Source organism: Phaseolus vulgaris, chromosome 3, assembly GCF_000499845.2.
Source record: "Phaseolus vulgaris cultivar G19833 chromosome 3, P. vulgaris v2.0, whole genome shotgun sequence".
Classification (NCBI taxonomy): domain Eukaryota; kingdom Viridiplantae; phylum Streptophyta; class Magnoliopsida; order Fabales; family Fabaceae; genus Phaseolus; species Phaseolus vulgaris.
Window position 1 is genome coordinate 28,467,887 of NC_023757.2, and position 12,261 is coordinate 28,480,147.

At 34.4% G+C, this 12,261-nt stretch overlaps 1 protein-coding gene across 2 annotated transcripts; it reads left to right on the forward strand.

Annotated features, from left to right (window-relative positions):
- Window positions 1-4,856: 4,856 nt before the first annotated feature.
- LOC137806993 (uncharacterized) lies at window positions 4,857-12,261 on the forward strand. Of its 2 annotated transcripts, XM_068607400.1 has the most exons (11): window positions 4,857-5,069; window positions 5,156-5,288; window positions 6,698-6,825; window positions 6,933-7,007; window positions 7,557-7,643; window positions 8,372-8,428; window positions 9,144-9,236; window positions 11,271-11,343; window positions 11,484-11,559; window positions 11,636-11,726; window positions 11,894-12,261. In XM_068607400.1, the coding sequence occupies exons 3-11, from the start codon at window positions 6,775-6,777 to the stop codon at window positions 12,011-12,013; spliced, it is 723 nt and encodes a 240-aa protein (XP_068463501.1). In that variant the 5' UTR covers window positions 4,857-5,069; window positions 5,156-5,288; window positions 6,698-6,774; the 3' UTR covers window positions 12,014-12,261. The 2 variants fall into 2 exon arrangements, with proteins under 2 accessions (XP_068463501.1, XP_068463503.1); XM_068607402.1 differs by lacking the exon at window positions 5,156-5,288 and having other exon boundaries at window positions 4,926-5,069.

A 12,261-nucleotide genomic window follows, 5' to 3' on the forward strand; every position in this document is an offset into this window, starting at 1 on the left:
ACAAGCAACAAATGTTGAAGATGAGAAGCTTTGATGTATCAAATCCTCATGAAGCCTGAAGTTGTGTTATGTTTTAGGTTTAGGTTTTGTTATGGGGTTTAGAATCTTTGTAAGATCAGTATTGATTCTCAAACAAAGCTTATCAATCTGTTTTAAAGATTAAAATGTTTTTCCATGCAAAGGGAAAAACAACCGATTAAAGTTTTGAGATAATCGGTTGTTTGTCACTTGGCTGACAAAGGTGTTTTGAAATTGTTTTTTGAATAAGTTGTATAACTGGTAAAAATTACAAATAAAGAAATTGGCTCTCATGGCTTGGGCTTTACTTCTTGTGGTCCTCTTTAAACATATAAAGAAACGTTTCTCTGTCATCAGTAGCAGAGTCCCAATCTTCTTGAATCCTCTTTGCCATGGACCTAGTTGTTGGGCTTGAACTAGGGCCTAAGCTTGGGCCTCTTCCATCAAGAGCTACATCCAGTTTCCCAGAAACCACTAGGGAATCCACTAAGTAACCAAACCTAGATTAGTTACACACACCACCAAAGAAGTGACCTTGATCCCCTCAAGAAACACACTTTCTTTGGCTCAGCACATACACCACCAAGAATGTTGATCTTGACAACCTCAAGAGCACACAACACTTCTTTGCCAACCACACCAGAGTTTACACAAAGTACAGAAGGATTACACTTGTTACAGAATGAACTGAAATCAATACAAATGAAATCCTATTCCACTCTCTCTTGATCAAAGCAAGCTCAAAGCAATCTTTAACTCTTGAAAAGCAAAATCAGTGAAAAACTCAAATCTGTTTTTCTATGATTAAATCTTAGTTGTTGTTTGTTATAAAAGATAAACAAACTATTTATTGCTTTCAAAGAATGGTCAAAGCATTTAAAACAGAAGCGCATTTAGTTACAAAATCATTTAAAGCTCAGTCAACACACAAAACAATTTTCTGTTATGATTTGAAAACAAACAACCGGTTGAATGTGCGAATCAATCGATTGTTTTGGTTTGACAGCAAGTCAACCACCAAAAACAATTTTCAACCTTTTTTAAAACACCTAAGTGTAAAACAATCGGTTGTTTTGACAAAACAACAGGTTGTTTTTCACTTAGTTTGAAAAACGCTTTCAATTAAAAAGGTTTGAAAATACTTTAACTTTGGATTCAATCAAGAGTGGATTTACAAAATATAATCTACCCCAGATCCTATTCTAAGGCACCTCAAGAACAACAAGCACATCCAGCCTTCCATCAAACTTAAAGGATTTGGATTCTTCAAAGCTTGAACACACTTGATTCAACAGGATCTGCCAAAAGATTGGAAGATTCCAAAGGATCTGTCTCTTGACAACATCATAGGTCAAATCCACAAAGGAGTTTCCACCAGAAGGAATATGGCAGATTTCTGCAATCACACTGCATTTGTTTCAAAGGTTGAACCTGAATCAGTGTGTGAAGCTCTCAAGGATGAATTCTGGACAACACAATGCAGGAAGAGCTTAATCAGTTTGTAAGAAACGAAGTCTGGACTCTTGTTCCAAAAACCAATCAAATGAATGTGATAGGTACCAAGTGGGTGTTCAGAAACAAATCGAATGAGTCAAGCATCATTACAAGAAACAAAGTGAGACTCATTGCCAAAGGATACAATCAAGCTGAAGGAATCAATTATGATGAAACCTTCGCACCAGTGGCAAGGTTAAAAGCGATAAGGTTGTTATTAACTTTTGCTTGTATGAGTTGTTTCAAATTGTTTAAGATGGATGTGAAAAGTGCATTTTTCAATGGAATTGTGAATGAGGAGATCTATGTCTCACAGCCACCTGGCTTTGAAGATCACAAGCATCTAGAGTATGTATACAAGCTTAAGAAAGCATTGTATGGCCTCAAACAAGCTCCACGTCAATGGTATGAAAGACTAAGTCTTTTTCTTTTATCTCATGAGTATGAAAGAGGTAAGGTAGATAAGACTTTGTTCATTAAGAAAGCTGGAACTGATATTATCTTAGTACAAATTTACGTAGATGATATTGTGTTTGACTCTTCTAATGTAAAACTTTGTGAGAACTTTGTCAAAGCAATGCAGGGGGAGTTCGAAATGTCAATGATGGGAGAACTTTCATTCTTCCTCGGTCTACAAGTTAAACAATCCAAAGAAGGAATCTTTTTATGCCAATCAAAGTATTGCGAAGACATCCTTAAAAAGTTCGAGATGGAAGCATGTAAAGCAACATCAACTCCTATGTCAACAAACTGCTACTTAGGAGCTGATGAAACTGGACCAGAGGTTAATCAAACCATGTACAGAGGTTTAATAGGTTCTCTTCTTTATCTAGCAGCAAGCAGACCAGACATTATGTTTGTTGTGTGTCTTTGTGCTAGATTCCAGTCTTGCCCCAAGGAATCACATCTCAAAGCTGCAAAGAGGATCCTAAAATATCTAAAAGGAACAATATCCATGGGCTTATGGTATCACTCTCTCTCTCCTATACATTTGGTAGGTTATTCTGACTTGGATTTTGCAGGTTGCAAATTAGATAGGAAGAGTACAAGTGGAACATGCCACTTACTTGGATCAAGCCTCATTTCATAGCATAGTAAGAAGCAAGCGTGTGTAGCTTTATCCACTTCTGAAGCTGAATATATAGCTGCTGGTAGTTGTTGTGCGCAGATTCTATGGATCAAACAACAACTTGAAGATTTTGGATTAAAGATTAGCAAAGTTCCTCTTCTATGTGACAACACAAGTGCCATTAACTTGACAAAGAATCATATCCAACACTCAAGGACAAAGCACATTGAAATAAGACACCACTTCATTTGTGATCATATAACCAATGGAGACTGTGAAATCAAGTTCGTCTCCATAGAGAGACAACTTGCTGATATCTTCACCAAACCTTTATCCAAGGACATGTTCTATTCTCTATGAAATGAATTGGGAATTCTTGATATGCATGTTTTATCTTAGTTGTATCTTCTTTTGATTTGTCTATTTGATGAGACAAATAGGGGGAGAAGGGTTGTTGGGAGCTGTAATGTTCTCAATTTTGTTAAACTGCTTTAAATTTTGGAATTTTAAAACTGCTGTTTTTTTGTTTACATTTTTTTAACCGGTTATCTCTATGAAATAACCGATTGTTCTTATGCAGTTCTGCTTAATTGAAATCTGATGTATGGTGCATATCTGTTTTGGACTAGTCTATTCTGTGTTTGTTCAGTGATTGCAGGATTCAACAAATTCTAAACAAAGAACATTCCTAAAAGCATCCCAGGGATTTGTTTCCATCAAATAGGGGGAGATTGTTGAAGATGAGAAGCTTTGATGTATCAAATCCTCATGAAGCCTGAAGCTGTGTTATGTTTTAGGTCTAGGTTTTGTTATGGGGTTTAGAATCTTTGTAAGATCAGTATTGATTCTCGAACAAAGCTTATTTAAATCTGTTTTAAAGATTAAAGAGTTTTTCCATGCAAAGGGAAAAACAAACGATTAAAGTTTTGAGATAATCGGTTGTTTGTCACTTGGCTGGCAAAGGTGTTTTGAAACTGTTTTTTGAATAAGTTGTATAACTGGTAAAAACATTCAACCGGTTAAATCGTGGTTTTAATCGATTAAATGTATGTTTTCATAACAGTTTTTTGAAAACCTGTTTTAACTGATTTGGTTGTTCAAATCTACCTTCAATGGTAGCTTCTCAAGGTTTATAAAACGAGTCTTCTTTCAAACGTAAAAAGATCGATGAAATAGAAAAGTTTGATACTCTGATTGTGATTGATTTGAGAGATTACCAACTCTTTGTGAAAAGGTGTTTTACCAAGTTTTAGCAAGATTGCCTTTGAGCTTTGTTGTGATTCAAAGAACTGATCAATAGGGTTTCTGGTGTACTGTGATTCCAGGTGTTTTCTAACCCTGTTTTGGTTCTTGTAATTGTTCATATTACTCTCTGTAAAACTGTTGTAAAATCTTGTAAAGTCAGTGTGATTCTGGCTTGAGGTGTTGGTTGTGTGCAAAGAGGTGTTGGTTGAGTAGGCTTTGTGGGATTCAAAGTCACCTCTTTGTGTGGTGTATGTGTAATCTGTGATTGGTTGCATAGTGAAATACTCAGTGGTTTTGACTAATGACTGGATGTAGCTCTTGGATAGAGTGAACCAGTATAAACCTTGTGTGTAATTCTCTCTATCTCTTCTCTCCATAACTGTTTGATATTTTCTGCTGTCATAAACAACCGGTTGAATTGTTATTTTAACCGACTAAAATTCTGCTATCTGTTTCTGTTTGGTATTTTGATTGGCTTTTTGAATTACTTTTCTGAGTTGATTGTTAAAGTTTCATTCTAAACAAAGTATTTGTGAAAAGCTTTCGAAAACAATTCACCCCCCTCTTGTTCTAGCCATCAATCCTAACAACAAATACATTTTGTGTTGGCCAGTCTTTTCTTTCGCGAAAACGAGGAGCATCAGCTCGGGGGACTTTGACACAAACATGAGTGTTGTTTATGGCACCTAAACAATCCTAATACACAACAAGTTCACATTTTTAAATAACTTGCATTGCATACAACTTAAATGAAATATTTAACTACTGTTTCTCATATTCATACCTTAACGTATGAAAAAAATCGATTGTTGTTTAAGATATGAGCTTCAACCTCAGTCCCATATGGTTGAACTAAGAACTTTCCCTGCAACATCAATATTGCCTCTAAAACCTATGAAACACTTTGATTTTTGACATTATGATCAATGATGTGTAAAAATTTAGTCAATTGTAAATTATAATGCATCTTTAACCATCATCGTTCCTTTTATTCGTTGACATAAATTAATAAATGCTTCCGAACTCATGTGATTAATGTCACGACATCTTTTTCATCAAACCTCCCAAATAAATATAATTAATTTTTCATCTTCGGATCCTCTTTCCCACCACATGACATCTGAATAACTACGGCGCGAACTGCCACACTTCCATCAAAGAAGCCACAAAGCCCATTCTTCATCTGCTTCTCCACAGAACCTCCTTCCGCCTCTGCTCCACCACGGAATTGATTCTCTGCAAGGTAAGTTCCGCGATTTCGTACCTAAAGTGCAAACCGATTTCCTGCGCGAGGTTCTGAGTTTCTGCTAGCGCGATTTTTCATTTCAGTTCTCCATAACTCGAAGCTCTGTGAAGAAGGAAAGTACATAATTCAAATTAAAGTGTTTGGATGAAGAGAAAATCCTAAACTAGCTACTTAGATTTTGGCAATTTGAGAAGTCAGCTAGTTAGTTACCTTGAAGTAAGTCACTGGCATCGCTATGATTTTAGCGCATTCTAATTAAGTTCTTACATTATTTCTTTCTCATGTTATAATATTAGGATATTACTTTTTCAGAGTGTTTGATATTATTAGTGTCTTTATGTACATTTTCTTTTCCATTCAGTTCACGTTCTCTCCTTTGTAGTTTGTTCTTTGCCTTGCTTCTTGTAGGATTTGTTTTGTAAAATGTAGCTATGATTTTTGCAGTCCTGCATAATTCTCTATTTTCTGACTCCAGCTATGTTTAGGAGTCACATGAATCTGATACACGTAGTCTTTTAAGAGATGGAGTTACAATTTTGTATCAAGTTGTTTGCTCTACTGTAACTGTTAATGGAGTTCACACAGTGTCTTATCAGAATTTGTTAGGACAAATTTATACTTTGATGTCTGTTGTGTGAGAATAAGATCAGTTCTCTATGTTCATCTTAAAAAGAGAGTTGCCAAATTGATATTCTGGTGTCTAACTTCTTTCATTAATTCTCTTCTTTGCTAGACTTGTTATAGGATTTTCTTTAGATATTGAACTTTATTTTTGAAGTTTTGGTTTTTAAAATTGAATGTCTATCTTCCTTGTTGATTAATGGATAACTAACAGTATTGTCTGTATGTATTTATTGTTTTCAAATATATAAATGTTTATGCATATATTTATACATGTTTCCCAGAAGGGTCATCATGTCTTCTTTCACTTGTTGGTTTTTTTTTTTTTTTACATAAACGGAAAATCTCTTTTTTTATCTATTTTCTCCTGTAAAGCTTTCTCAGTTGTCCCTTTCATTGAAAGCTAAAGGTTTGACCAAATTCTTTCCAATTCCCGTTGTGTCTCTTTAGTTTATTATTATTTGTATATGTTCTGGAAACTTCTTCTATCTCCCTCAATTTGCTGAATTTGGTAGTAGATGAAGAGTTCCTCCTCATGCCACTTCTAGTCAACCTTCTTCCAAGATCTTCTTAAAGTTAATTTATCCTATCCATAGTCACATCAAGTATTGCAATGGTCCTGTTTTTTTTTCCCTATTGGATTCCTCCTTTGTACTTTTCTATGAAGGATAGTATTTGTTTGATGCATGCATCCCTTCTTTGTCCCCAAAAGTGAAGGATTCAAGGTGATTAACAGTGTTCTGTAAATTGGGTCTTGAATTTTATGGTGGATTCAATTTGTGCTTTGTCAACAATATGTTATGTTTTCATTTGTAGTACTTCATAATACTATTCGTCTTATATTGCTTCCTCGTAATTTTTTACTCATATTTTGTGTTTGAATTTGAATTTCAATGTGTTTACTTGATATATTTTGGTATATTTTTATCAATATTTTGATATATCTTGTCAATTGATGAATGTTATATGAAAACTTACATTTGAATGTTGGATGATTTTTTCAGTACAAATTACAAGTTGTTGGATTGGAACTTCTTCCTAGTCAAGCGTCATTTATTCTGCTTCCTTTTTGTTCTAATAAATGGAAACAAAACCCTCCAGCTACTCTACAAATTTAGTGGATCAACTAGTGGTGAGTGTTTGTCCTTGTTCAAGCCCTTATCAATCTGTGTTGGGTATGGATACAACACTGAGCATTGCTTTTTTTGCTAATTATAATTTATGTCAATGATTGTATAGTGCCCTGGAGATGTGGTTCTTGACCTGTCTAGCATGACAAATCAGACAATTAAACTTGGAGGTGGTCTACGACAGGTAGGTCTTTGGTTCTTTTAAAATTTAGAACATTCATTGACAATTTGACATCTGATTCCTGTCTCTCCCTTGCACACACATAATTGTGGACAATGATATAGACTTATCGGGTGCTGAAGTCTCACATAAACTAACATGGCATGTTCCAAGGAGTCTCTTTGAAGAGATGATTTTTCTTATGTTTGTGTACTAATCAACCTATAAATAATTTTAGGATGTCTTCTTTTTCTTTTTTTAGTTTATAAAATGTTAGACACGGCACATACACTAGTTCTCGAGTTTTTAAATCATTTCGTCAACACAATGCTTATTTCTCTCAGAAATTATAAAGTGGTTTTTCTTCTGTTTAGGGAGGATGTAATATGGAACTCCATTTTCATTTGCGTAAAATTTCAGGGTGTCTTTGTTTTTTATTTTGTATTTGTTGACTGATCTCCTCATTTAGCATCTTATAAACAGAGGAAATTATGGATGATGATAGTTCTTGCATTTTTTCATTCTATTCAAGCCTGTTAAATATATTGATTCTCATCTGTGTCAATTTTCTAGGACTGTGATGCAATTTCTGCAATGAAGGCTGGCAGACTATGTTTCTCAAAGCCCAATAAATACTGGGTTGAAAATTCTCAGAAGAGGGTGAGTATGATGCTGCGGTCATGATCTATGTATTAAAGTGTATAGGCATGGGTTTGGTTGACAGGACAATACTGATTTTTCATTGCTACTAGTTAATATGATTCTTTCTTAGTGCTATATGAATTTGCTGTCAAATAGCAGTAAATAAAAGACTTGAAATAAAGCATGTGTTTATCATACATGGACTAATGCAGCATTTTTAGTAGAAGGGATATGATTTTAATCTAGAACAAGATGGCTAAACCCAAAGATGGTGGGAATAATATCCTCAAATCAATTGTTTTGGTTTTCAGTGTAATGTCATTTGTAAGTATCAAAATTTGTTTGTTATCACATTGGAAGGTAGTATCTGTCATGAAATTTGTGGAAGACCTTTACCTATGTTTGCTTTGGGTCTGTTTTACGCCCTCTTGAATTAAGTAAATTTTTAATTGCCATCATGAAATTAGGCTAAATATGTGTAGTTGAGCACTTTCTTCCATTTCAATTCATAGTTTCATACATATTCAATATCATGTGGGAATTAAGTTCTTGCTTTTAAGGTGAATAACAGTTTGTATTCTTGCAGAAAACTATTTTCTAATGCATATAAATTTCATTTTCTATTTTCAGCATTGGATTATGTAATGTAATTTTCCTTTGTATTATACAGAGTAGGATTTTAATGTTTCTACTGAACATTGCTATCTTTTTTCGTCCATATTCTGATTTTGTTCAATTTTTTTCAGTATGTGCCACATGCAGAGGATTCTACACTTGGAATTGTTGTAGACAGCAGATCAGATGTAAGGAATTTTCTAATTTTTTTTTTCAAGCTTTCTTGTTTGCTTCAAGTTTTCTGTAAGTATTTAACTGTCTTAAGTTGTTAATGAAGACTAAGGACTGAAAAAGAGAATTAGCCATGACATGGTGGCATTATTCTTCTTCAAAACCATTAGTTTTTTTCCCTACAAAGACACATGTCAAAGAAAGCAAACCAGGAACAAAAGTAATGGAATAACGGAAAAAGAAAGAGACTAATAACATTGTTTATGATTGCTTTCTCTCTTGTTTACTTGCTTTCTTTTTGTTGGACAATTGTCTTAATTGCACTCACACCTAACCTGCAGTAGTTTCAGTCCCTTTGGGGTTGTCATAATTGCAGCCTCAAGAGTGGTGGTGTAGTCCAACATCAACCAGTGATATAGTTAAAATATAGCATATACATGAAGTGAAGGTCTCATCTTACAAATTGATTTTGCGGGGTTGAGATCCAAATTCTAAGACTTTCTACAAAGTCGTGTTAATAATCAAAGGTGGCTTCATCTTAACTAATAACATGTAAATGTCATTTGAATGGTTAAAAAGGAATTTACCAGTGTAACACAAAATGAATGGATTGCTTGGTTCTGTGTCAACTGTTGTACTTTTTTTTTTGAGTTGCTTGAAAATAATTAAAATTTGTTTTCATCTAGATCTGGGTTTTTTCCTATGATAAAATCTAGATTTATTTCTGTGCAGAACTTTCTTGTGGACATAAAAGGACCAGCTGTAGCATTTTTACCGGTGCTTGCATTTGAAGGAGGAACTAGAAGAAATATACCTAGGTTTGAGGTGTGTATAAATTATTTCGTGATGTAGATGTAAAATAATGCAATACCTTGTTTTTAGTTTCAATGTTACACTTTATCTGCAGGTTGGGAACATATCTTGATGAAATATAGAAACATTTTTATTCATAATATATATAAGGATTACACATTCATAATTATTTCTTTCTGTCGTAGCATTGTCTACCTCAAATCACTGCAACTTTCTGTTGTTGGTAGTTGCATATCACGATTGTTATTGAGAAATCTAGGAGTTTGCTGTTGTGTACCAAAAGTAAAATAGAAGATCCAACCCAATAGACTCATCAATTATTAATGTAAATAGATATAGGTGAAGGAGATCAGTATTATGCATTGTACCATGGACCATTAGAAGACTAGGGTCAGCAATTGGAGGCATTGGTAACTTTGGCTAGTACGACTAAAAACAAAATCCATTTTTACAAAGCCTTGGTCTTGATGCTGGATTTTACACTTTTAAGTCACTTAACTAGTGTGCTTTAAAAATTGTGTGGTGTAATCGTGTCTTCTTTATAAATTTGAACTCCATTCATCATAAATTGGTTGTATATCGGGGCCAAAGTTGCATTTTATATTTATTTTTACTTTCATATTCTTTCCATGTATCTGTTTTGTCTGATCTTGCGGAAATCTAATTCACCTTATAGCTGTACTTTTTCCTCCATTTTAATAATATTAAGTTTTCATTTTCTATGCATAATCTTGGGTAATTTTCTTTTTATATCGATGCTTGAAGTGTCAAATTGTTACAAGCTGGATTATTCTTAGCTATGGAGCTTTAATTAAAGTTTTCATCCTTGATCAGCCTCAATATCCTTGTTTTGAAAAAGAAAATGAATAGTTGAATATTTTGGCATATTTCTTCTCTCTCTCTATATCTCTTCCTTGTCCAAGATACTTTTTCCCATTTCTCAGCACCCATATGCCTTTATAGGTTAAAAGATTTCATAGTTATAATTTTAAACTAAAATTCTCACCCTTCTATAGATTAGATTGCTCAGACGATTGAGACATTATCATTTAAGAAAGGAAAGAGTGCATTCTGGATGCTCGAAAGGGAGTGTTTCCTAGAAAAATTTGTGATTCCAGGGTGTCCAGGCTCAGATCAGTACTAGTGGCTGATGTGGAGCAGTTGGTTTTAAGTATTTCTTGGTATGAATATGCATTAGGAGATGAAAATAGGATATAAAAATTCGTCTTAACAACAACACATGTTGCAGCTCCATGTGGTTTGCCAAATTCATTGGATTTATTCAATATGGAAGAAGAACACGTCAGCAACACACTTAGGAGTCCCAAATTAATTAAGATGATGAGCTACTTGATGAGGTACCGTGAGACTCTCCCATCTAATAGACTAGTCTTTTGGGTTGGATCTCCTCTTGTTCTTAAGTGCTTACAATTGGTGCATTCGATGAGAGTTGAATTGCAAGAGGCTATTTATAGTTTGGATTAAGGTGTAAACAGTTGGTCCTAACAATAATGATAGATGAGTGAAGTCATCTCATAGATAAAGGCACCGGGTCAGTATTGATAAAGTGAAAGCCGTCGTGGGCATTTGCCCTCAATGGGGGTAGCAATGGTAGGAGTTCCACATTGAAATGGATGAACTACTTGATTTAGTACTTTGGGACTCTCTCACCTAATGATCTAGTATTTTGGGTTAGGTTCTCTCCCCTTATGCTTAAGTCCTAAAAAACAGTTTTTCTGTTTCTATTTATCTTTTAGGGTGTGATTACGACTATGAAGCAGTGGGTGCTTTTTCCATTAATGAACTTCGCCACTGCCACAGATTACATTGGTTAACCTAATTAAGTCTTCTGGAAGTGAATTTTGTAATTAGTTCTTGTAAAACATGAAGTGTAAAATTCATGTACATTTTTCTTTTCCTCTTTTGATTTGGATGTCAAACTAGCAACTTGACTTGTTCTCATCTGGGTGTTAAGCCATGTTTTGTCTGGTTGGTCTATACATTTATGTAGGTTGTAATTTATTTTGCCTAATGCATCACTTGCAGATAGGTACTTTGCTTTATGTGCGGGTTGTAAAAGCAAACCCTGGAATGAATCCAGAGCTGTCATGCACTGATGGTTGGTGTTTTATTTCGACTTTGTTTTTTCCTTGTGCCTCTTACATTGTGGATTTTTTTGTTACATAAGTTTTAAATTTATTTCTGTATTAGTTTTTCAGACTTAACTCTGCCTTTTATTTTGTTTTGGTGTTTGTTCAGCTACTGGGAAAGCAGCAGAATTTGGCGCTCTAAAAGATGGCTATATGTTTGAGTGTACAACTGGTCTCTCAAGGAGGTTTGACAGTGTTATTTTATTTTTGATGTCCATGCATAACATTAACAAATATTGACATGAGAGATTGTGTTTGTAGGCTTCTAAGCTCACCTACGTGTCCAGTTCTTGATGCTTTAGGGAAGAAAATTTCCTTTGAGATTGCAGTTGGCTTAAATGGACGTGTTTGGGTATGCAGACACTCACTATTTTTAGTGTGACATATCATGTTCTTTATCTTTGTTTCTTTAAACCGACATGGCTCGTATGAAACATATGGTTGACCATTATTTGAGTTGAAGTTGGAGGAAATTTCATTATATTAGTTTCAGCTTTCCTTTTCAATTGTTCCATCCAGGTAAATGCAGCATCAACACAAACAACTATTATCGTAGCTAATGCAATCATGAATTCAGAGACACTGAGTGATGCTCAGCAGAGAATAATGGTTGAAAAACTGCTAAAGAGGATCCAGTGATCAATTTAGTCATAGGAGTAGCAATATTTTAATCCTAGTTTTGATAGCCTATTCTTCAGTGGTTGAAAATACCAATGCTTCTTAAGGGCGAAAACTCTCCACCACTAGCTAAAGGACTCAGGATTATCAACGCCTTCTTGTTTAATGTTATGAGATATTTATGATAAGAATTTAGAAGTTCTGAGATATTTATGATAAGAATTTAGAAGTTCTGAGATATTTATGATAAGAATTCAAGTTCTTTGTTA

Bases quoted from the DNA above. Each gene is read 5' to 3' on its own strand.
- LOC137806993 (XM_068607400.1), top strand. From the start codon at position 6,775: ATGGAAACAAAACCCTCCAGCTACTCTACAAATTTAGTGGATCAACTA. The intron at 7,008-7,556 runs GTAGGTCTTTGG...TCAATTTTCTAG, and splicing joins TTGGAGGTGGTCTACGACAG to GACTGTGATGCAATTTCTGC. The intron at 11,727-11,893 runs GTATGCAGACAC...TGTTCCATCCAG, and splicing joins GCTTAAATGGACGTGTTTGG to GTAAATGCAGCATCAACACA.